Here is a 24,344-nt window from a genome sequence, read left to right as displayed (position 1 = left end):
AAAGTCATGCCTTCTGAAAGAGAAAGAAAAAAGTGTAGGGCACCATGACAGAGAATAGTAATATTGGATTTATCATCACAAATCATCTTTTAAATTAGAGTTACCCATGTGGTCAGGCAGTAATTTGTCAGTCTTAATCCTTGCACCCAGAATAAAACTTGATACTATTATTTAATAGTCTTTGTTCTTTCAAAAAGAATATTTAAAGGCAAAATTCTACACTCTTCTCCCTTTATTTTACTTATTTCTAGATTTTGTGGATCTCGTTGTCCAGGGCACTCTCACATCTTTATCTCTAGCTCCATATGTCTCTGTAATCTCTCCAGATTTATTCCCTCTGTCCTCTACTCCTAAAACTTTCCCTTCTATAGCTATCCGTCTTGTATGTCTTTCTCTTACCTCCCTTCCGTCTTGATCTTCTACTTCTACTTCATCTTGGTTATTAAAGTGGAGTTATAGAAATCTTCTGCCTTCTCTATCGAGTCCAATCTGTACCTTCTATCCTGCCATGTAATTAAGATACCTTCTGGAGTTAGCCATCTGTTAAAAATTGATAACCGCTAAATCGATGCTAGCTCCGTCCCTCTGTCAGATCTTCTTGTAGCTGGCCTCCTTCTCTCCAGTCGGCTTGCGTCAAGTTTTCTCTGGCTCTCCGACACAGGACGCCGCTCATGTAGGTTCTCTGGGACGCCCGCAACTTCGGCTGTCCCTACAGGACCTCCTAGGACTCCGAAAAGCCCTTGCAGACGCTGGATGAGAGGTTGTGTGTGACAGAGAAGTCCATTCACACAACCGCCCGCTCTGACAGCTGGCTCCTGGATAATGGGCTGTGTGATGACGTCCTGAGCAATAGTGTAGTGATATCCTGAGTTCTGTGCTGCAACATTCTGGGTGGTTGGCTGTGTTGTGACATCCCGAGCTTTAGTATTATAACCTCCTAAGTTCTGTGATGTAATGTCCTGAGCAGAAGGCTGTGGTGTAACATCCTGGGCTTTGGTTTGTCATCACACAGCCCATTATCCAGGTCTTTACAACACAAAAGACTAATGGGCACACAGCCAACACCTCAGCCACACAGGATGTTACAAAACAGTCGACTAATCCACAAACAATAACCCCATCAACCAATCAACATGTAACAACAGAGCCATATATGTATGTATGTATGTATGTATGTATGTATGTATACGTATATATGCAGGGCTTTTTTTCTCATAGAACGCTCAGAATGGCGTTCCGGCACCTTTTCTTTGGGGGGGGGGAAACTTCTCAACAAGCTGTAGCAATTCCTATTGGCTTTCAAAATCCAATAGAGGGAGCACTATTGGATTTTGAAAGCCAATTGCTGCCGAGCCCGCCAAAAAACCCGGCCAGCAAACTTTGCACAAAGAAGTTGTCTGCAGTGAAGGCTAGTTGTCAGGAACTTTGCACCATCTCAACTGGGTAAATAAGTAAGGGCAAGGAGTGGGAGGTGGGTTTTGCAGAGTGCATGTGCACTTCTTCCTTATGCTCACCTGTCAGCCAGCTGGTGGCCTACCCGGTGCTGGACCTGGGGGGTAGTTAGCATGTGTCTCCGAACCATATCCACATTGGTCTTTCCCGGCTGTGCCTTCCTTGTGTGATGAAACCCAGACACGGAGCTGCAGCTGGCATTGTTGCTAGAGGGGGACCAAATGGGCAGCGCAGCTGAACCCCAGGGGCTTGGGAGGGAGCTCAGGGAGGCAGCCCGGGGTGTCTGTGTCAGACAGCTTGCAGTCCTGCAGCCCATAAATAGCCACAATGTCCAAGCAGTCCCCCAGCGGGTGTCCAGCTTCCTTGGCATGGTGGGGAAGGCAGGGGGCTTGGCTTGCTGTAGACCAGGCTGCTGCAGGGTGCCGCCGCAGCCCCCATCATGCAGCCGCTGCCCAGGGCCAGCCCCGGCCGGCCGGCGGTATCGTGGAGTGTGTTGGCCTAGCCGGCGCAGGCGGGCGTCCATCCAGGAGGTGGCGACGGCCCCGGCAGGCAAGTGGAGGAGTGTCTGCCAGGCTCCTGGCTGCCCCGGCTCTTCTGCCCCGGCCGCTATTTGTAGTCCGGGAAGATGTTTGCGGGCTTCTACACCCTGGAGGTGCCTGCCAGCGGCTGAGCAGTGGGCCGTTCTTGCCGCCGCCCTGGACAGCCCAGCCGGAGGTGAAGCGGGCGGCCCATGGAACGCCATCATGTCTGGTTGTGCGCGCAGCGGCGGCAGATCATGGAAGAGCAGCTCCGGCTGCACAACTCAGAGCTCTCCAAGCGGCTGAGCGCTGCTTGGCAGCGCCTCGACGCCGCCCAAAAGCAGCCCTTGGGCGGCGTCGAGGCGATGCCAAGCAGCGCTCAGCCACTTGGAGAGCTCTTGAGTTGTGCAGCTGGAGCTGCTCTTGCGCGATCCCTTGCTACAAGAGAAAGCAGGCTGAAACAGAGTGAGGGAGATTGCCAGGAATGCAAATCGGCTGATCTGGCGCTGCTGCAATCTCCCTCGTTTCAGTCTGCTTTCTCTTGTAGCAAGGGAAGCTGAAACCGAGTGAGGGAGATTGCAGGAGCGCGAGATCAGCCAATTCGCGTTCCTGGCAATCTCCCTTGCTCCGTTTTAGCTTGCTTTCTGCAAGAGAAAGCCGGGCCGCAGGGCCGCCTCCGCAGGTACTGCTCTAACATGGAGAGGGAAGGACAAAGAGGGAGGGAAGGAAGAAAGGAAGGAAGGACAGAAGGAAGGGACAATGGGAGAGAGGGAGAGAGAGAAATAGAGAGAGAGAGAGAGAAGGAGAAAGGGAGGGAGAGAAGGAGAAAGAAAGGGAGAGAAATAGAGGGAGAGGGAGAAAGGGAGAGGGAAAGAGGGAGAGAAAAAGAAAGGGAGAGAGAGACAAGGAGAAAGGAAGAGGGAGGGAAATAGAGGGAGAGAGAGAAAGGGAGAAATAGAGGGAAAGAAAAATAGGGAGAGAAAGGGAGAGAGAGAAGGAGAAAGAAAGGGAGGGAAATGGAGATAGAAAGAGGGAGAAATAGAGGGAAATAGAAAAATAGGGAGAGAGAGAAAGAGGGACAGAGAGGAGAGAGAAAGAAAGAGGGAGGAGGAGGGAGGGAGAGAAAGAGAAGGGGAGAGAGAGAAATTAAATTAGTAACATGATTGTTAAGTGAATCTGGTTTCCCCACTAACTTTGCTTGTCAGAAGGTTGCAAAAGGCGATCACATGACCCTGGAACAATGTGACCATCATAAATATGAATCGATTGCCAAGCATCCGAATGTAAATCACATGACCCTGGGGATGCTGCAACAGTCATAAGTGTGAAAAATGGTCATGTCACTTTTTTCAGTGCCGTCGTAACTGAACAGTCACTGGGCAACTGGTGGTACTCGGACATTGCCTTGTCCTAAAAGTGGTGCAATTGATGAAAAGGTTGAAAAGCCCTGTTTTAGTATACCGGTACTATTTGGTTCAGAATATTTTTTTTCTTGTTTTCCTGCTCTAAAAACATGGTGTGTCTTATGGTCAGGTGCGTCTTATGGTCCGAAAAATAGGGTAGTTCTTGCCTTGCTCAGCAGTGCAGGTTGATCCCTTTCCATCGTCCCACCCTTCCTTTCCTCACACAGCCTGTTACTTGACCACAAAGAGCTGCTGCCCAGCACATTAGATTACAATAAATTACTGGTTGACCTCTACCTTCTGGAGTGTTCAGTTTCTAATTATTTTTTTTAAATTCCATTTATATCCCGCCTTTCTCCGAAGACTCAGGGCGGCTTACAAGCTTAGCAGTAGCCTTCATTCTATGTATATGCCTGCTTATTAGGGCTTTCACACACACCCCAAGCGGCATTATTACAAAGTCAGCTTAATTGCCCCCAACAATCTGGGTCCTCATTTTACCTACCTCGGAAGGATGGAAGGCTGAGTCAACCTTGAGCCTGGTGGGATGAGAACCTGCACTAATTGCAGGCAGCTGGTGTTACTTAAGGAGGCATTAGCTCACTGCTCCACCAAGGCTCAATTTTATGGCCTGTATCAATCAGATTATTGAATGGTGTCTGAAATGCAGCCATCTAACACAGAAATCCAAGCCACATGGAGTGGAGCCTTAAGAGCCAGACTAGAGTTTACAGATGCTCATTTTTTCATAAACTAAATCCTTGGCCAGGAGGCAGAATCATGCATCTCCTTCCTTGTGATCAGAGTTACTGATAAAACACACTATGCAAATACACAGATCTGGGTCAGTAAAGAATCCATATAGATAGTCTGACAGTATTTCTTATTTCTTTGAATCCACAACTAATCTTTGAATTGGACAGCATATCACATACCTGTGTCTGATATTATTACAGAGTTATAAAATAGACTGCTGTCACTAAATAATTATATGAGATTCTAGATCTATCAGCCCAGTTCATCGCAGGTCTGAACTCCCACACAGTGAAAAGGAGAGAGGTTGCAACTTCTGTTTGTAGTTATCCACGTTTCTGCACACTGAGATAATCAGCCATCGTACAAATACAGAGCCTATCATGCTTTTATATTTATATATGGAACAAAATGTATGTTAAGAATTGAATATATAATTGTTTAATTATATAAATAAATATATAAATAAAATTATATAAATAAATAACAAGATGAGAGTTCCAGCACCTTTTTTTTTAGAAAAAAAGCCCTGTATATATGTATATTTTTCTCTCTGTTGTTTACTGTTAGCTTGTTTGTCTGAGTTTGTAGTTGATGGCCAATTTGCAGGCTTCCAGGAATTCCCTAGCATATTTGGAATTGGCTTGCTATAGGATCTTCACAGTTTCTCAGTTGAAACTATGGTTAAGTCTGTCCAACTGTTGTGAAATTAAGGAGTTTTTAATCATATCTTCTAAATACTAGTTGATGTTCATTGATATGCTTTGCCTGTTTGTCCTCCATAGTGGCTAATTTTTACATTGTATGTTGTAGATCAGGGGTCCCCAACCCCTGGGCCGCAGCCCATTACTGGGCCATAGCCCGTTCAGAACCAGTCCACAGAAGTTCCATTTGTACAAGTGGCATGTGTGTGTACTCACCACTTGCACAAATGGAGTTGCTCACCTGCCACTCATGCGGGACCATCTCCTCTTCTTCCCTCCCCCAGTCCACAAATCCAGAAAGGTAGATGACTCATGGCATCACATTTTTACAGTGGCCCCTAACCTTTTGAGCACCAAGGACTGGTTTCGTGGAGAGAGGTTTTACCGCAGACCAGAGGGGGCGTGGTTTCGCATGCTGCCTGTATTCTGCAGATGGGGCTTTGTTTGTGTGGCCAGGTTTCTGGCATGCTGCAGCCCAGTACCAGTCCATGGACCAGGGATTGGAGACTGTAGTACTCAAACCAACCGAAGCCATCCAAAACATCCTAAGTAAACCAAATGACCAAGCAGCCTCAGAAGAAAAAAATGGAGTCAGACTCCTTGATTTAACAACACATAGACAGACGTAGTTTCAAATGTGAGACTGAGGATCCTAGACCAAGTCAAGTCCAAAACTGCTACAGAATTCCTGGAAGACTGGCATTTAAATAAATTGGCCATCAACAGTCTCATAGTAATAAACAATATCTACATTCCATTCAAAAGAAACAATCAAAAGCCAAAAAGGAAACAAAAAGACCAAAACACTTCCTCACTAGCAAGCAATCAGTATGCACATGAGCAGAGATTAACACCAAGATTAACATTATACCTGTTAGGCATATGGTTATAGCCTACCTGGTTGGGTTGGAAATATATAAACCATCATGTTATAACTTTAAGGTGCTAATTGGCCAATGGGTGTGTAAGTTTTCAAATGGCCATAAGAGGGAGCTAGGAACGTAGTCTCTCTCTGCTCTTGCTGTTTTGCTCTGTTACTGCTATTGTTGGTTTACTACTGTGTTAAACCTGAACAACTGTGTTTTGACCCTTGGACCAGTAAGAAGACTTTTTATTTGGAATATTCTTTGGACTGTTGCTATCGTGTATGACCTGGACTGTTTGTTTTTTGGCTGTGCTTTGTTCTTTTACACCACAACAGTAAAGTATTTTGTTTTCACACCTCAGTGTATCTGTGTGGTTACTGTGTGACTCTTACTGCTCTCAGTACCCTTCAATGTCTGTGCAAGTGCTTGTTAGCTCAAGAAGTGTCTGCACAATTCCTGACAATACCAACTGCTTAGCACTGATGATGTTATCTAATTTGGTAATGAAACATCCACAAGGAAACCAAGTTCAGAAGGATCAAAGACTTTATAGCTCAACATTGAGCTACAATTATTGTATTCTATTGGTATGAATTGTGTTCTTGGAATGAGAGAGGCCAAGTGTTTTTTATCACACATAATAATGAATAAAGCAGCAAGGAAGGATGAAATAAATTTGAGTGGTAAATGTATTGCATAAGCTACCTCTAATTCGTTGATATTTATTATTATTTTTTCTTTTTTAGATATATGTGGAGCCTTAAAAGGGAGAAAACTGGGAAACAGAGATGATACCGAAACTGTCAATGAAAACTTAAAAATTGTTGAGGAAAACATGACTGTCAAACAGCAAGAGGATATACCTTTTCTAGATTCCTGCATGGAACAATCTGGTTTTAGTTACCTACAGGATCATACATCTTCCTCATTCTGCAGGACGACAAAAGTACAATTGGCTGATGAAGCCATGAATATGAGTATAAATGAACAGATTGATAATGGTGGAGAAAAGACTCTCATTGACCAATCTGCTGGAAATTCATCAGTTGTATCTGAAAATAAGGAATACCAGTTACAGTCACAGACTATGCTTGACATCCACCAGAGTGAAAGTTCTGGAAAGCAAGTGATACAGAGCATCAAGAAAGTCAGTGAGTGGTTTTCCAAAAGCAAGGAGATCCTTTCTTCTAATTCACTGGTGGATGGTTGCAGTGAAGAACTTCTTCAGAATGCAGATCCATATTTGTCAGATACTGATTCCTGTATTTCTCAGAAGACAGAACAGATGGAAAATCAAGGGGAATTCATGAAGATAGGTGGAGATGAAAGGCCTTCATCTAAACTAACTGCCTCTGAGACTGTTGACCAAATATTTGGAAGAACATATAAGAGGAAACACATAGTGAATCCTCCTAGAAATGACAATGAAACTATGATCGAAACAGAGGAAGATTCCTGTAATATACCCCTGAGAAAGGTATTCATACAAAAGAGAAAGGCAATATTAGATTTCAATGATTTCAGGAAGAGACAGAATATGAAAGCAAGCAATAAGGAATCAGTTGGGGAAAGAGAAGATCCTGTTTTGGAAAATAGTGATCAAGTCTTTGCTGTTGTTAAAAAATCTCCAGCAGAACAAACGGAAGCTGCTTTTTCAGTAATAGCCTGTGTTGAGGAAGCAGCATCCAAGTTGAAAGGAGATAAAGATAAACAAGCTCAGAGTGAATGCCACATGTTACCAGAATTGAACCTAACAGATACGGAAAACAAAAGTAGTTATTTGAACAAGAGAAGTAAAGAATTAAACAAACCACTTGGAAACCTGCAGATATTAAATAAAAGCCCTATGTTATCTGAGGAGACAGAGGAAGAACTAGATATTAAGGAGCTGAGAAAAGTGAATCAAGGCCAGATGAGGGTCAGATGGGACAGGGAGCTTCAGTTGTTCAAGAAAGAAGCCAGGAGACAAAGTGAACCGACCAAGAGAAAAAGAAATGTGGATGAGAGAGAACTGAAACAATCCATTTCTCTTTCAGAAAGGATGCCATCTTCCTCTGTAACAGAAGGTGATTCCTGTGTCTTGCAGGGCAATCTGAAGAAAGCAAAGTCTTATTCAGATACCAACATGATTGATAAGCAGCACCTTCGTAATGTAGACATGGCTTATGCTAACCATGAAAAATTTCCTCATGTGATTGGGACTGTAAAAGACATACTGAATACTGAAGAGACTGCAGAGAGCCACAGTGCAAATGCCCAAGGCAAGAGCTCACTCTTGCAGTTTCATCCTGGAACTGTAGAACAAGCAGTTTACGAGGATGAACAGGTCATAGTGGATCAACCTGAGAAATACGCAGTGTGTTCTCAAATAATACAGAGTGATGAGATTTGCACAGATAATTGCAAGTTCCCTAAAACCAACAATAAAGCTATAGGGAGTTATGAATTGAATTTGGAAACTGATGAGAGTGAACTAGATATAGGCTTCATGCAGAATATATTTGGCTGCTGCAAACGCCAGTCATTTTTGCTACATCAAAGTCCAGAAAAGGAATTGGCTGTAGATATTAAACATTTGCAAGAGTTAAGCCCTGACAAAGAGGACAAACATAGAACACATGAAGAGAAATGCAATGTTGTTTCTTGCGAGGAAAATAAAAGTACCTCAATCCAAACACCAACATCTTGTACATCCAGTTTTTCTGAACATAAAAACGAATACCTTCAGTTTTCCTTGCAAGTTCCATTTCCTGATTGTTCATTAATACCTCTGCAATCAGTTACCAGAAATGAAGAAGTTGACTGTCAGCCAAAAAGTAAAAAGACAATGGGTGAAGAGAAACAGTCTCCAGGGTTAGAGAAAAAAATTGAAAGTCCAGATGATTGCATTGGAAGTTTGAATGTCTGGAAAAATAGCAATTTGCATGATACAAGTTTCAACCTTATTAATGGGAGCAGTTCTGGTTCAGTTCATTTTCAAGAAGCAAAATCCAAAGATATTGAAAACAAAAAAATGGAACTGAATCCGCAGACGGAATTAATGCAGCAACATTCTTTAACTTCTTTACCATTGTTACCTAGATTCATCCATGCTGAAAAGAAAGAGAACCTTATGGAAGAAAAGCAATTGAACAATGACACAGAAAAAGCTGTTAATGTTTCTAGCACTGGTGGGGTTAAGAGCTTGATTTCCAAACTGAACTTAGGATGTACTGCAAGGGAGCATCAAGATTTTGAACAGCTGTCAGAAACACCAGACCACTTGCTGGACCCACCTACCAAAAATGAAAAGGGTTCACCAAACGTTTGGGATAAGAATGACATCTTGGCCATGCCTACTAAAATAGACAAGCAAACCACTAATGTGACAGATCTGGATAGCAGAAACAAATGCAGTCTCATGTTGAAGAGTCAGGATTTTGTTTTGACTTGCCAGAAATTGCTACAGAAGTTGCCATCCTCAGAAGAGGATTCCAGTGAAGAGGAAAAACTTCCTTCTTTTCAGAAACTAATAAATATGCAAAGCACACAGTCATACTCAGTGAAAGAGAAGGAGATGCCAGTAGAGGTGCTAGCATCAAAGAGCAGCAGCAGAAGTTGTTTCAAACACAAAAAGGAGGATATCTGCCAAAGCCAGGAATCAGAATGCTCTGTGAATTTGTTTTCCTCCCAATCAAATGTGTCTGTGGTCTCTGGACAGGCTTGTAATTCAAAGGATTTAATCCCATTCTCTAATTCCAAAGAGAAATTTTCCAGTCTCAGTGGGAATAACAAAGACATTTCACATAGTGATGAAGTCTCCAGTGATATTGAGCAACTAAAATGTGGGCAAGAAGAATATGCACATTCACAATCAAATTCAGGTACAATATTGCCATTGCAAGCATTAGCTAGAATTGCTTTATTTTTACATAACCTTCTGCAATTTTTAATATCTATACATTTCTAGCTCCAATGAGAAAAAAAGTATTCATCTTGGTATTTTTTATGAATTAATCCAGATAATGGGAAAACAGTTGTTATACGTTGTGACACGTCTTGTGACGTAACGAGTTTAACACCCATGGCTTACAGTAATACATAAATTTGTTTTGCCCACCAAATAAAATCAGGGGAGGTTGAAGCAAGTAATAAATTACTTTTATTTTGTTACTTTTGTTAAATACATTTTATTTACATAACAAAATAATGATACTGTGAAATTTTATAAGATTTAGAAAATTTAACCATCCATTTTTTAATTGGAAGAATGAACTCTTTTATCTGGGTTTCATTTTTGAGACAGTTCTCATTACTTATCCTTTATCTTATCATATAAATTATTAATCAGCATCTGCTCTATCAATAATAGCATTTAATTAGCATTTATTCTTTCTAGCAATTGTTAAATATTGTCTCAGTAGCGGGATGTTGTAAATTAATCATTTTAATTTTAATTTAATTTTAATTTTAATCCCATTTATATCCCGCCCTTCTCCGAAGACTCAGGGCGGCTTACAATCTAAGCACAAATCAATGTGCTTGCACATATCATTTCTGGTAGTTGGCATGTCAATTTAAATTCCTAAAAAAATTGTTAAATGCTGAAAGAACTTCGTGTAATTCATTATTTTTGATTATAACTTTAATCAATTTCTAATTTTAATCTGAATTTTTATTTTCCTTATCCATTCCAAATGGCTAGATTATTTTTTTTGTCTCTTATCTTATGGTTTGTCACACAATCAGCCAGATGTTTACACTGAATTTGGCATTTTTTATTTACCTATCAAATCCTTCCCAGGGATCTGGGATAGGCAGATGTGGGTGTTAGATGGTGTTACAGATATTCTCACAAGATGAAAGCTGTTCCAAGTAAAACTGACTTCTGCAATTGACTGATGGTGAATTTGTCAGTTCAAATGGTATTCAGTTGGTGATCCAGTTATTTTGGGATGGCACCCAAAGTGCCTAAATACTCATTGAAGTACATTTGCTTTCTTTTGCCACAGTCATCTATTTTGATTTGTAGATCTTCGTATTTTGTTATCTTCTCCAGTTCCTTCTCTTGTATTCTGCTGTCTCCATGTACTGCCATGTCCATCTTCCAGACTTTTTGTGTTATTAACAATTGTTAAGTCTAGCATATTATGTGATAGATGCCTGTCTGTTTGAATTCTAAAGTCCCAAAGGACTTTAGCATTTTATTCTCTATAGCTTTCTCTGTTTTATGGTCTTACCAGCTTGCAGCCAACTAGTATTTCTTGCCATGCACCATTGTTGCTACTTTGTTACACTGTTGCTTGTAGACAAATGTCAGTCTGTAATCTTCTTGCAGCATCTAACAGGTTGTCCACTGCTTCTTCCACAGTGGTGGCACTTGCTAACTGTTGCTGTCTGCTGAATCTCACTTTGTATGTACAGCTAGTCCTTGATCTACATCAGTTCATTTAGTGACTGTTTAAAGTTACAACGGTGCTGAAAAAAGTAGCTTACGACTATTTTTCACATTTATGACTATTGCAGCATCTCCAAGGTCAAGATCAAAATTCAAACACTTGACAACTGACTCATATTTATGACAGCGGGGGTCTCCCAGAGTCATATGATCCCCTTTTGTTCCCTGCCATCAAGCACAGTCAGTGGGAGTAGCCAGATTCTCAATTTGCCACTAACTTAACAATTGCAATGATTCACTTAAAAACTGGCAAGAAAGGTCATAAAATGGGACAAAACTCACTTAACTGTCTTACTTAGCAACAGAAATTTTGGGGTCAGTTGTGATCATAAGTCAAGGACTATCTATACTTTTTCTTAAGGTTTCGTCTTGTGCAGTCAGAACTGCCCTATCCGTCTCCTTTTTTAACTTTCTTAGCCATTGCCAGGTCTTGTTATCTGCTTTATCTGTTTTAATTTTTTTAATTTGCTGGACATGTAATATTTTATTTTCCCATGACCCTTCTGCTTTTCTCTTGGGTCTTTTTATAGGCCAGTTTGGCCTTTCCAGTACACAGTAAGTCTTTTTGATAGACTAGCTTCAGTGCATTTTCTTCACTATTCTTCAGATATTCTTCTAATAAGCTTATTTCTTCTTCACCCTTCTGATATACTTGCAACATTCCACGCCTTTCCTTGTTAAGTAGAATTTGTTAATGTCACTCTGAAAATGAAGGGCATGATTCATTTTCATTATTTTTCAAGTCTTGCTATCCAGGGTTTTTGTTCTAGAATTTAGCCCATTATACCAACTATGTATCTAATGATTAGAACTGCCCAGGAATTAATTGCCTCAATGGTATTTCATCTACTGAGTTTGAACTTTAAGATCTTCACTCTCTTCATGTATTCACATCTATCCTTTTTGTTGATTTCTTTGTGCTTGATGTTGTCAGCTTGAAGGATACCCTAGCATTTGTAGTAATCATCTTCATCCAGACTCTTAATGTTACTTCCGTCAGGCATCTAGATTCTTTCAGTTTTCACTATTCCCCATTTGATGGTAAGCATGGCACATTTATCCAATCCCAACTCTATAGCAATATTTTAGCTGTGTTATGTAGCGATTCTATTTCAGATGGTGTTTTTAAATACAGTTTCAGATCATCCCAGAATTCTGAAGGAGCTGGCAGATGTTATCTCAGAACCATTGCACCATATCTTTCAAAAATCCTGGAGCACGGGGGAAGTACCTGAGGGTTGGAAAAGGGCTGATGTAGTTCCCGTCTTCAAGAAAGGGTGGGGGGAAACCAGACCCAGGAAACTACAGACCAATCAGTCTAACATCAATACATGGGAGAATCCTGGAACAGATAATCAATGGCATCTAGTTGAAAACAAGTTCTTTCCACCTGTGATCAACTCTTAACTGATGATTCTATCAAACTGTAAGAAAAGGAAGACCAATCTGAATGTGGTATGGATTAATTAGAAGACATTTGACTCCCTGCCACATGATTGGATAATCAATTAGTCAATAGAAACATGAAGCTTTGTGCAAAGATAGATGGCACAATGGAAGATGTGGCTGCAGGTCAATATTGATAGTTTGGGAAAGGTTAACATCAAGAGAAGAATCTTGCAAGGAGATTCAATGTCACCACTGTTTATCATTGCACTGATTCCTCTGTCAGCAATACTGAATAACCTAGATCAGGGGTCGGCAACCTGAAAAAGCAAAAGAGCACTGGGAACCGGTTCCATCACACATAAAAAAGTGGGAGCCGTGCACGTGCATCCGTGCATGTGCATAAAACAATGTTTTGCGCATGCAAAAAATGTTTTTTGCACATGCGCGTGCGTGGATACACGCGCGCGGTTCCACTTTTTTTTATGTGGACACACCTGCACGCCAGGTGTGACGGGCGCTGGGTTGCGGCGCCGCCTTCAGCCCGGGTGCCGCCGGAGCCACCCCCGGGACCTCCAAACTGCCGCCCGAACACGCGTTTGGAGGCCTGCTGTTGCCGGATTAGAAAGCTGCCGCGGCCCGCAGCAGCTTTCTAATCCGGCAACAGCAGGTCTCCAAACCTGGTAGTTCCCCAGTGCTCCAGGATCTTTGAAAGATATAGTTCAGTGGTTCTGAGATCACATCTGCCAGTTCCTTCAGAACTTTGGGATGTAATCCATCTGGCCCTGGTGATTTGAACTCACCTAGGCTGGACAAGTGCTCACTTACCATTTTCTTGTCTATCTTAACTTGTATTTCTATTCTGTTTTTTATGGCACTATTTTTGATAGGTTGGTCTGTTTTTTCCCTTTGTGTAAAGACAGATGCAAAAAATGAGTTGAATAGTTCTGCTTTCTCGCTGTTGCTTGTCACCTTCTTGCCACTTTCACCCACTAATGGACCAATAATTTCTTTCACTTTTTTCTTGTTTTTTACATGTTGAAAGAAGCTTTTTTTGTTATTTTTTACTTTGGTTGCAAGCCTCAGTTCATTTTGAGCCTTAGCTTTCCTCACTTCGTCTTTGCAGGCTCGGACTATTTGCTGATATTTTGACTTAGTTATGTGCCCCTTTCCACTTTCTATACTTGTCCTTTTTATCTTTCAATTTATCAGAGAGTTCTTTATGCAGACATGCTGGTTTCTTTTGAGAGCTGTTATTTTTCCTCTTTGTTGGTATTGTGCTAGACTGGGCCTTTATTATCTCACTTTTCAAAATTTCCCAAGCTTCTTGAGTTGTTTTCCCCTTGAGGATTCTCATCCATGGAATCCTTCCCAAGCCTTCTCTAAGTTTATTGAAATTAGCTCTCTTAATTCTCTCTTAGTCCAAGATTTTGACTGTGTTACTCAATTCTTTATCTTCCTTGCTCTTTTCTCTACCATTTCTGCTGTTTTGACTAGTCCTTTCATTGCAACTTCATTTTTTAATTCTTATCCATCTCTTTTAACCAAGCTGCATCCTTGCTGTATTTCTTTAGGTTATCCCATATCTGCACCCAGAACTGTACTGTTTCTTCCTTGTCAGGTACTGATTGATTCACTGCATTGTCTCCATTGATGGATAGGTAGAAACGTTTCTGATTGGATTGTTATTCTGCCTATAATTTGCAATTCAAGCTTCATATCTTCTGTTCTATCTGATTACTACTACTACTACTACTACTACTACTGTTCTTGTCAGTTTTAGTAATACTCAAACATTCTAGCTTAATTACTTAAAGCATTTTTTTTAAATTTTCCCAATCTTGAAATTGCTGGTGCCACCTTGGTCCATCAGTTTGAGAATCCTTGAATTAAAATATGTCTCTGTCTGTTGAAGTATTTCATTTGGCTGTGTGTTTTTATTCTTTTTTAATGCCTATGAAAAATTCTATTTTAATGCATGTTTGCATTCTTCATTTCAAAGTTAACTGACTCTTTTTAGTATAAATATATACAAAATAGTAAACATGCTTTACTTTAAGGTCAGAGGAAAACGGCCACTGAAATATGTCATTGGAGCAATCTCAGTTGGATATATTATGTTGGAATAAAATACAAAATATTTCAGATATTCCAATCATAGAAGATAATGGACTTAAGAATAAGGTTCTTGCTTCATTTGTTTCACTCCTGAGCTATAAATTAAATGGACAGATAATCTATGTTTCTACTTCCTGCCAACTAGCTGGCAATTAAAATGTTAATGACTATTTTTTTAAAAAATAATAATAAAAAGAAAGCTATCTTAGTCAGTTTTGAATTTGGGTGGCAGGTTGCATTCAGCATGGATTGCTATCCCCCTTTACGTACATATCTACATCAAGTTCACAGACAAGTTTAGCCTCCCCCCCCACACAAAAAAATCCAGCCTGTGTGAGTGTTGTTTTACAACTATTGAAAAACAGCTGAAACTTTATTGTTGCTTCAATAATAAAGAAACATTGCAGTACAGCTTTTTAAAAAGAGAAAATCATTATTGCATCAGGCTATAAATCCTAGGAAAACTTTCATTTAAGTGCATTCTAAAGCTCTATCAAAAAGATGCAAAATATGCAAATAAATACCACAGTCTAGCAAATGAACTCCAACCATAATGTTTTCCAATTCCCAGCAATTCAGTTTTGATTTCCTCCTAGCAAAACAGTCAGTAATTTTGCCAGACATGGTTGAGATCAGTTGCCTACATATTTAATCTCTCTCTCTGCAAAAGAATAAGCAGAACAGTCTATAATAACTTTTGAATTCTGATTTACATGCTTAGTATCTTACTGTGCCCCAACATTCCAACCTCGCTATTAAATCATTCCATCAAAGTGCAACTCAGTAGCAGCCCAATACAATCATAACCTGCCCTTAGGTTACAAAAAAAATAAAAACCAGTCCATTGCTGTTTACATACTAGGCTACTAATAGATTGTGTGGTTTTGCATAATCTGAATCAAACCATGTTAAATATGGGGTAAAACCTATCTGGGTCTCTGCTGTATCAGTCTTTCTAAATCAGACTCAAAATTACTTTTCATTAAACCCTCATAGGCTGAGACCACTCATAAACAGAGAAGTTTAGTTTAGAGAAACTGCTATTTTGGGGGTTCTGCTCAATTTCCTTCTCATATTTTTTATTAATTTTGTTTTTCATTAACAGCCTAGTATCAAGTAACATCAATACCAAATAGCTATCTGTCATATAGGATGCTTTATTGCTTATATATCTATATGATCTAAATTCAGATCCTGTAAAAAAAATCTAGAGTTCTGCAGTTTCTTAACTTCCTCTTATTATTTTTTGAATGACCTTCCCACCCCCAACTCTACCGAAGAATTGTTTGTTGTCTCTCTTACTCTCTATAAAACATTTTGTTTCTGTAAGGTGAAGAAATGATGCCCTATGCCAGTGAAGCAACCCGTCTGGAAGATTCACTAGGTCAGTTCTCCCAGAGTGAAATTCTCACCACACAGGTATGAGGTTGTATGTTTTCAAGCATAAATGTGATGACCTAATTTATGTGAATGGTAAAATAAGATTAGATAGATGCTACTGTATATGGAACAGGTTGCAATGAATGTGAGTTATTTGAGGAAGATTAGCTAAGATGATGAAAGGATTGAAAATGTATTTGGGTGATAATACAAAGGGCTAGATATGTTTAATCTGTTAAAAAGTTGATTAAAAAGGGTGCATAACTGTGACATTCAAATATGGAGAAGATACAGAAAAAAAGATGCTTTCACTTCTGGTTCAGCTATTTTTTTCTTAACAATTCTTATTCTGATCTTTTTTTAAACACACTTATTTATTCTGCTTAGTGATTTTGATAAAAATGTCCTGTTATCACAATTAAATTAGAAGTAAGTGAGGGGAGTGATATCATCTCACCAGAGGTCTGTATAAATCTCGTTTCCTTGGGAAGTTGTTTCTCTTCTATTCCGTCTATATCTTAAGACATATCTTGCATTTATTTATTTATTTTATTTTTTTATTTTAATCCCATTTATATCCTGCCCTTCTCCGAAGACTCAGGGCAGCTTACAATTTAAGCACAAACCAATGTGCTTAGCAATAGCCTTCATTCTATGTATATGCCTGCTTATTAGGGCTTTCGCCCCCCCCCCCCCCAAGCAGCATTATTACAAAGTCAGCTTATTGCCCCCAACAATCTGGGTCCTCATTTTACCTACCTTGGAAGGATGGAAGGCTGAGCCAACCTTGAGCCTGGTGGGACGCGAACCTGCACTAATTGCAGGCAGCTGGTGTTACTTAAGGAGGCATTAGCCCACTGCTTCACCACTTTGCTCTGTAAAGTGAATTTAAGACCCATTGAGGGAAATAATTTGTGGCAAGCACTGATTGTTCCAGTTTTCTCATCAGGTAACTAGTGATGTTCAGCCAATGACACAGCTTCATAGCAGTGGAGCAGTATTTCACCTCTTTATACCAACTTCCTCATTCCATGTTAATGCCAGTGAGAGCTAGGAGTCAAGCCCAAAATATGAATGAATTTTAAAATACAGCAGAAAGATTGTGACTTAATTCAAATTGTTCCTGTTGCAGACGAGCCCATCATTTTCTCCAGTCATAATTAAAGTGCTCTAATCACCTATGATAAGAGGCTCCATTATCTCCCATCATTCCTCTTCTATCAGTCACAGTCATATCCAACACTGGCCATAAAAAATCATGTTGCAGCTTGAATGGCAAGGGACTTACTACACAGTTTAGTCTTTAGCAGAAGGAAGAAATAAAATGCTAAGAAAATATTATTTTTCATTGTCATCTTTAATATTTCTCTTAATACTAAATAACAAATGAAATACTGGTAGTCCTCGACTTAAGAATGTAATGGAGCCTGCCCGTTCCATTCGTAACTCGAGGATTCATAGGAGTGAAACTTGTACCTTGAACGTAATCACTCCCTGCTTTCGCCCGTACATTCATTAATTGAACGTGTGGCTCTTTAAAGGCACATGAGGTATCTCAGGTGGGGAAGGCCATGGGGGGTCTAGTGATGGAACAGGCCCCCAAGACCTCCCGACCCACTAAGATAACTTCTCCCTCCCTGCCACACTGGACTCACTTTTCAAACATCTGCCGCTGTTTCTTTGAGGAAGAGGAGAGTCCATGAAAGCTCCTGGGTGCCATAATATCACGCAAGTTCAGGCGCCATCCTCTTTTGCAGATGAAGTTTCCAGTCTCCAACGGGTCTCCATTCAGGTGAAAAGTGTTTGAGCACATATTGGACACTTGGAAGGATGTGAATCATTCTATTTCCAAGTGCCCCATAGGTGCGCAAACACTTTTTGTCCAGATGGAAACTGGGAGCTTTGTCTCCATGCAAATGTGGTGCTTGGAAATGGAGCAAATCTGTTTCCAAGTGCCCCATAGGTGCGCAAACACTTTTTGTCCAGATGGAAACTGGGAGCTTTGTCTCCATGCAAATGTGGTGCTTGGAAATGGAGCAAATCTGTTTCCAAGTGCCCCATTTACACACAGACGAAGCTTCCAGTCTCCATCAGGTTTCTGTCAGGATGAAACATGTTTGAGCACCTATGGGACACTTGGAAGAGAGTGAATCACTCAATTTCCAAGTGCCCCATAGGTGCTCAAACACTTTTCGCCCGGATGGAGACTGGGAGTTTCGTCTGTGTGCAAATGGGACACTTGGAAATGGAGTGATTCTCTCCCAAGTGTCCCATAGGCACTCAAATACTTCACAATTCACTCCCTTTGCAAGCACCCCATTTGCACATAAACGAAGTTCCCAGTGTCCGTCAGGTCTCCATCTAAGTGAAAAGTGTTCTGGTGGTGGCAGAAAGGAGTTGTGGGGAGGAGCAGGAGATGGGCATCACAAACATTTTCCGTGCCAAGAATGAAAGTTTCTAAGGTCTGTGATCTCACAGCACCCATTCTCTGCAAAAGCGGATGGGTGCTTGAACTCACACAATATTATGGCACCCAGGAGCTTCTGTCAACTCTCCTCTCCCTCAAAGGAAAAAAACTATGGCAGAGAGAAGACAGATCTTTGCAAGGTAAGTGAGTCTAGCACGGCAGGATGGGAGGGGGAAGGAGTTGTGGGAGCAGGGGAAATGGGCGAATGTTGAAGAGCCTCTGCAATTGTTCGTAAGGGTGAACAACTTGCCATGGTGTTGCAACATTCATAATTTCAGGACTTGCTCATGAACACTAGGGGGCACTTCTCACATAACTTCGAATGGGCACTAAGTGAATGCCCATAACTCGGGGATTACCTGAATCAGATTACTAAAAAGTAATCATTTTGCCCATATTAAGGTACTTAAGGAATGACTTGTGGGGTACAGGTGACTAGTACTGTACTTTAATTTAAATGTTTTAATCTGGCACATAACTTTACAAACATTTGAAGAGGGTGGAAATTAGAAGGACGAAAAAGTTCTGAGCTAGACGTTTTTATTGCTGATACATACTGCATAACTAAGATAGCAAAAGGAATGTCAGAAAGAAGTGTGCTTCATTAATTATAGAAAGGAATTCAATTATGTCAATTACTATAAACTGTGAAACATGCTCAGAAATGTAAGAGTCCCCTCATGAGAAAACCACAGTATGGACAGAACATGATAAGACAGGCAGGCTGACAAAAGAGTGTAGCAATGCTGAATATTCTCCCTATATATTAAGGGAAATTAGAAGATTAGAAGATGAACAGGGTTTTAAAACTGGAGGAAGAAACATCAATAACCCATGCGATGGTGATGACATTACCCTCATAGTTGAAAATGCAAAGGATCTGCAAGATGTAATAATAAGACAAAGAGTACAGTGAAAGAATGGTACTAAAATTAAATGTAAAACAAAGCAAACTGTTGACATTGGGGCAGAACAACTAGCCTTAGAAACGATAGTAAAGATATTGAAGTGGTGGAGAGTTTCTGCCTTTTAGGATCAACCATAAAGGAATGAACAGCCAAGAAACACTGAGCAGATTAGCACTCTGTGAAGGCCTTGGAGAAGCTATTTGGAGGTTGTGATGTGTGTATATCTACAAAGATCAGAATAGTGCAAGCTGTATTTTAGAACTTTGATGTTGGTTAGCACTCCAAAGAATGCTGTGGACAGTCAAGAAAGTGAACAAATGGAGATGACTTTAATGCTGAGAAAAATGGAAGGAAACAGAAGACACAATCAGTTACAGTGTACTATTAGATCTGTAAGACCAGGGGATTGATCATTACGGAGAAAATATATCTGTGGTCTAAGAGTTAACAATTACTAGATGGCACTTAATCAAAAAGCTAGAAGTGGGCAGGCCAGCTATTTGGGCAAGTTGTTGCAATTTATTAGATATCGAAGGAATGATAAATTTCAACATCATAAACTAAGGTTCTACATTTAGGCAAGAAAAACCTGTTGGCTTTTTTGAATTAGCTGTTTTAGATTCTAAAAGTTTAGTTCCTAAAGAAGTAACCTTGTAAATAATTTTAATGTCCTCCTCTAGTGCAGGATAGGCAACCTTGGCTCTTTTATGACTCAAGGACTTCAACTCCCAGAATTCCTGAGCCACCATGGCTCAGCTTGGAAACCTCTCTCTTTCCCCTCAGCGTGGCTGGCTCAGAATTTCTGGGAGGTGAAGTCCACAAGTCATAAAAAAGAGCCAAGATTGCCTATCCCTGCAATAGGCTTTCATGTAACTCCTCCCATTAATGTCCTTTCTTTTGAAAAAGAAACCATAGCCCAACATACCAAAAAAAAACCACTGCAAAAGACAAAAAACACCAAGAAGCAAATAAAGTTATAACCAGTAGCCACCACAGGTTTGTCAAAAACAGATCATGCCAACCAATCTTATTTCATTCTTTGATAAAATGACTAAACTAATAGACCAGCAAAATACTGTGGACATAGTATACTTAGACTTCAGTAAGGCATTTGATAAGGTAGACCACAACTTACACCTTTCTAAGTTAGAAAAAGATGGAATAGACAACATCACCACCAGATTGATCTGTAGCTGACTGGCAAACCGTACTCAACAAGTAGTCCTCAATGGCACTTCATCCACATGGAGAGAAGTAATTAGTGAGGTACCACAAGGTTCTGTCTTAGGCCCAGTACTCTTCAATATCCTCATAAATGACTTAGATGAGGAAATTGAAGGAGAACTCATCAAATTTGCAGATGACACCAAACTGGCAGTAGCCAACACCCCAGAAGACAAACTCAGGATCCAAAAAGATCTTGTCAGATTTGAACAATGGGCCCTGTCCAACAAAATGAGTTTCAATGTGGAGAAAAGCAAAGTTTTACATTTAGGCAGGAAAAATCAAAGGTACAAGTACAGACTGGGCAAGACCTGGCCTAAAAACAGTAACTGTGAGAGAGATCTAGGAGTCCTAGTGGATGATCACTTGACCATGAGCCAGCAGTGTGCAGCAGCAACCTAAAAAGCTAATACAATCCTGGGTTGTATTAGTATAGAATCAAGATTACTCGAGGTATTAATACCACTTTATAAAAAAAAAACCTAGTAAGACTATACCTGTAATATTGCAGCCAGTTTTGGTCACCCTATCACAAAAAAGATGTCAGCTTGGAAAAAATTCAGAGAATAGAAACTAAGATGATCAAAGGCCTGGAGAGTAAAACATGAAGAATGGCTGCAGGTTTTGGGTTTGGTTGGTCTAAAGAAGAAATAGGAATGACATGATAGCAGTACTCCAGTATTTGAGGGGCTGCCACAAAGAAGAGGAGGGTCAATCTGTTCTCCAAAGCACCAGAGGGCAGGACAAAAAACAATGGTTGGAAACTGACCAAACAGAGAAGCAACCTGGAATTAAGGAGAAACTTCCTGACAGTGAGTACAATTAAGCAGTAGAATAGCTTGCCTCCAGAAATTGTGGGTGCTCCATCACTGCAGGTTTTTAAGAAGAGGCTAGACCACGGGTTGGCAACCCATGACTCCAGAGCCGCATGCGGCTCTTTAAGCTGTCTCCTGCGGCTCCCAGTCCTCTGCCACGTGCAGTTCTGAAAAAAAAAGTGGGAGTAAAAAAGTCCCATTGAGAGAATGGGGTGGCGGAGGTTTGGAGAGCTGCTGCCTTCGTCTACGTTTCTTTCAGGGCCGAAAGAAACGTGGACGAAGGCAGCAGCTCTCCAAATGGGGCAATGGAGGTTTGGAGAGCTGCTGTGTTTGTCCGCGGTTCTTTCGGGGTTGAAAGAAACACGGACAAAGGCAGCAGCTCTCCAAACAGGGTGGCACCCCATTTAGAGAGCTGCTGCCTTCGTCTGTGTTTGACAAAGGCAGCAGCTCTCCAAACCTCCGCCGCCCTGTTTGGAGAGCTGCTGCCTTCATCCATGTTTGACAAAGGCAGCAGCTCTCCAAACCTCCGCCACCCCATTTGGAGAGCTGCTGCCTTCCGCACAGCTCTCCAAACCTCCGCCGCCCTGTTTGGAGAGCTGCTACCGTCGTCCGTGTTTCTTTCGGTGCTGAAAGAAACGCGGACGAAGGCAGCAGCTCTCCGAACCTCCGCCGCCCCATTCCCATTGAGAGAATGGGGCAGCGGAGGTTTGGAGGCCCCGGGGGGAGGGGCAGGTCGCTCGGGTGGCTCCAGCGGCACCCAGGCTGAAGGTGGCGCCGCAACCCAGCGCCAGGGAGACCCGCCGCCGCGCAGGTGCCTCCCGGCTCAGGAGAGCCACACTGCAGGAGACGCTCGTGAGGCTTCCTTCAGCCGGGGAAGGGCCCGTTGCCTCCGAGGGGGGCCCGGGCAGGATCCTCTAAAAGGCCGTTTCCTTCCTCGTCTTCGCGTGGCTCCGCCTGCGAGACACCCCCCCCGGTAAGCTGGCGGCACCGGGCAGCGACAGGTGCGCACGGCTCAGAATGTGGCGTGGGTGTTGGGGCTGCCGAGGATCAGTGCAGTGCAAGTGATCCAGGGAAGGAGCTGATCCCGAAGCTTTACAAAAGGCGGAAAGAAAAAAGTCCCAGAGAGAGGGAGTGCAGGGCGGGGGGAGAGCAGTTTTTTCTGAGGGAGGAAAAGCCAGGACAGCAGAGCCGTCCATACTAGAGGTGGACGGGGGCAGGGCTGGTGCACATTTTGCCTTGTTCTGCACGTGTGTGTGTGTGTGCACACATGCGCGCACACATTTTGCGGCTCCCACTTTTTTGTGTGTGTGACGGAACCGGTTCCGAGTGGCTCTTTTGCTGTTTCAGGTTGCTGACCCCTGGGCTAGACAGTCACTTGTCTGAGACGGTATAGCTTCTCCTGCTTGAGCCAGGGGCTGGACTAGAAGACCTTCAAGATCGCTTCCAGCTCTATTCTATTATTATTAAAACCAGGCCAATTTACTGAGAAAAATAAATTAGAGTAGACATATTCAGCAATAGGAAAGACAAACATAGAATAGTATTTTATTTTAAATACTAGGAATAGTAGAAGCATTAAAAGATAAAGAAGGACGAATTTTAATTCTGAAATTAAGAGATAATATCTTAATGCTGGCATGTCTTTATGCTCCAAGCACAAATAACGAAGAATTCTAGGAAAGATTCTTCCAGTTATTGATAGGAATTACAGGGGAGGAAATGATTATTGTAGGAAATAGAGTGCTAGATTAAAATTTAGACAAATCATCCCAAGGGGAAAAAGGAGACAGCACCTTTTAAAAGGTTTTCAATATGTGGAAGTACTGGCTTTGACCAATACTTAGAGATTTTAAAACTATCCCAAAGCAAGAAATTACAGGGTTTTTTTCTAGCAAGACATTAAATGCAGGGCTTTTCAACCAGTGGTACGGGTATCAGTTGTGGTACATTGGCACCTGGCAGGTTGAACGTGACCATCCTAGAAAAGTGGTAGTGGGAGAGGGGAATGAGCTGAACTGGTGGCAGCATCGCACAAGGCTGAGCGAGAGATGGCTGGAGCTGCAGGGCTGTCAGGGCTCAGCGGAAGCGCCAGGATCAGCTCCAGCTGGAGCTCAGCGCTGATCCTGGCACGTCTGTTGAGCCCAGAAGAAGCGCCGATCAGCTGGAATGTTGCAGCATACTCAGGGTCTTGTGATTTACATTCAGATGCTTGGCAACTGATTCATATTTATGACGGTCACAGTGTCCCAGGTCATGTGAAGTGACCAAAACCTGCTGCAACCACCCAGCAGAGGGGGGAAAATAAAAAACAAACCCCCATCCCTGCTGCCAATTCTCAACAGAAATGCTCACAACAATGAAAACCTCAGACAGGAGGAAGAGTGCCGCCAGGCGGGCGGGCAGGTTTCTTGCTCGGCTGTTGCTTGGGGGGGGGGCACTTTTTTCAGTGCCATTGTAACTTCAAACAGTCACTAAGCGAACTGTTGTAAGTCGAGGACTACCTGTACTACATCACTTTTTTCCTCTTTATTTTTTTGGTCATCAGGTTTTTGACACCTTGCTAGGCAACTGGTGGTACTCAGATGTTGCCATATCCTAAAAAGTGGTACAATGGGTGAAAAGGTTGAAAAGCCCTGTTAAATGTACTCGAGAATTCATATGTGGTAGATTTTGAAGGCTCTCACCCCATCTATCAAAGAAGTATAGAATTGCTTAATGGTACACACAAATCACACAGGAATTCTAATATCTTCAGGGGAAAAATGCCTTTCAGATGATGGATTAACGGATATTCTATTACTTCAAGAAAGTATATTGGGCTTCCGGATGGCAAGGCGACGCTGGAGGCAGCCATTTCTTGGCTGTCAGCCTCGCGGCTACGTAGAGCTGCCGAAAACAGCACCAATCAGCTGT

The 24,344-nt window shown here is 41.7% G+C and overlaps 1 protein-coding gene across 1 annotated transcript in view; it reads left to right on the top strand.

Annotated features, from left to right (window-relative positions):
- BRCA1 (BRCA1 DNA repair associated) overlaps nt 1-24,344 on the top strand; it is a 75,189-nt gene that overhangs the window by 24,385 nt on the left and 26,460 nt on the right. Inside the window, exons 10-11 of the mRNA XM_083378385.1 lie at nt 6,443-9,559; nt 15,968-16,056. Coding sequence (XP_083234511.1) covers nt 6,443-9,559; nt 15,968-16,056 — 3,206 coding nt within the window. The remainder of the gene's footprint in view (nt 1-6,442; nt 9,560-15,967; nt 16,057-24,344) is intronic.

Source organism: Vipera ursinii (genome assembly GCF_947247035.1).
Source record: "Vipera ursinii genome assembly, chromosome: Z".
Classification (NCBI taxonomy): Eukaryota; Metazoa; Chordata; class Lepidosauria; order Squamata; family Viperidae; genus Vipera; species Vipera ursinii.
The sequence above is the reverse complement of the archived record's forward strand: the minus strand, read 5'-3'. Positions and strand labels throughout refer to the sequence as shown.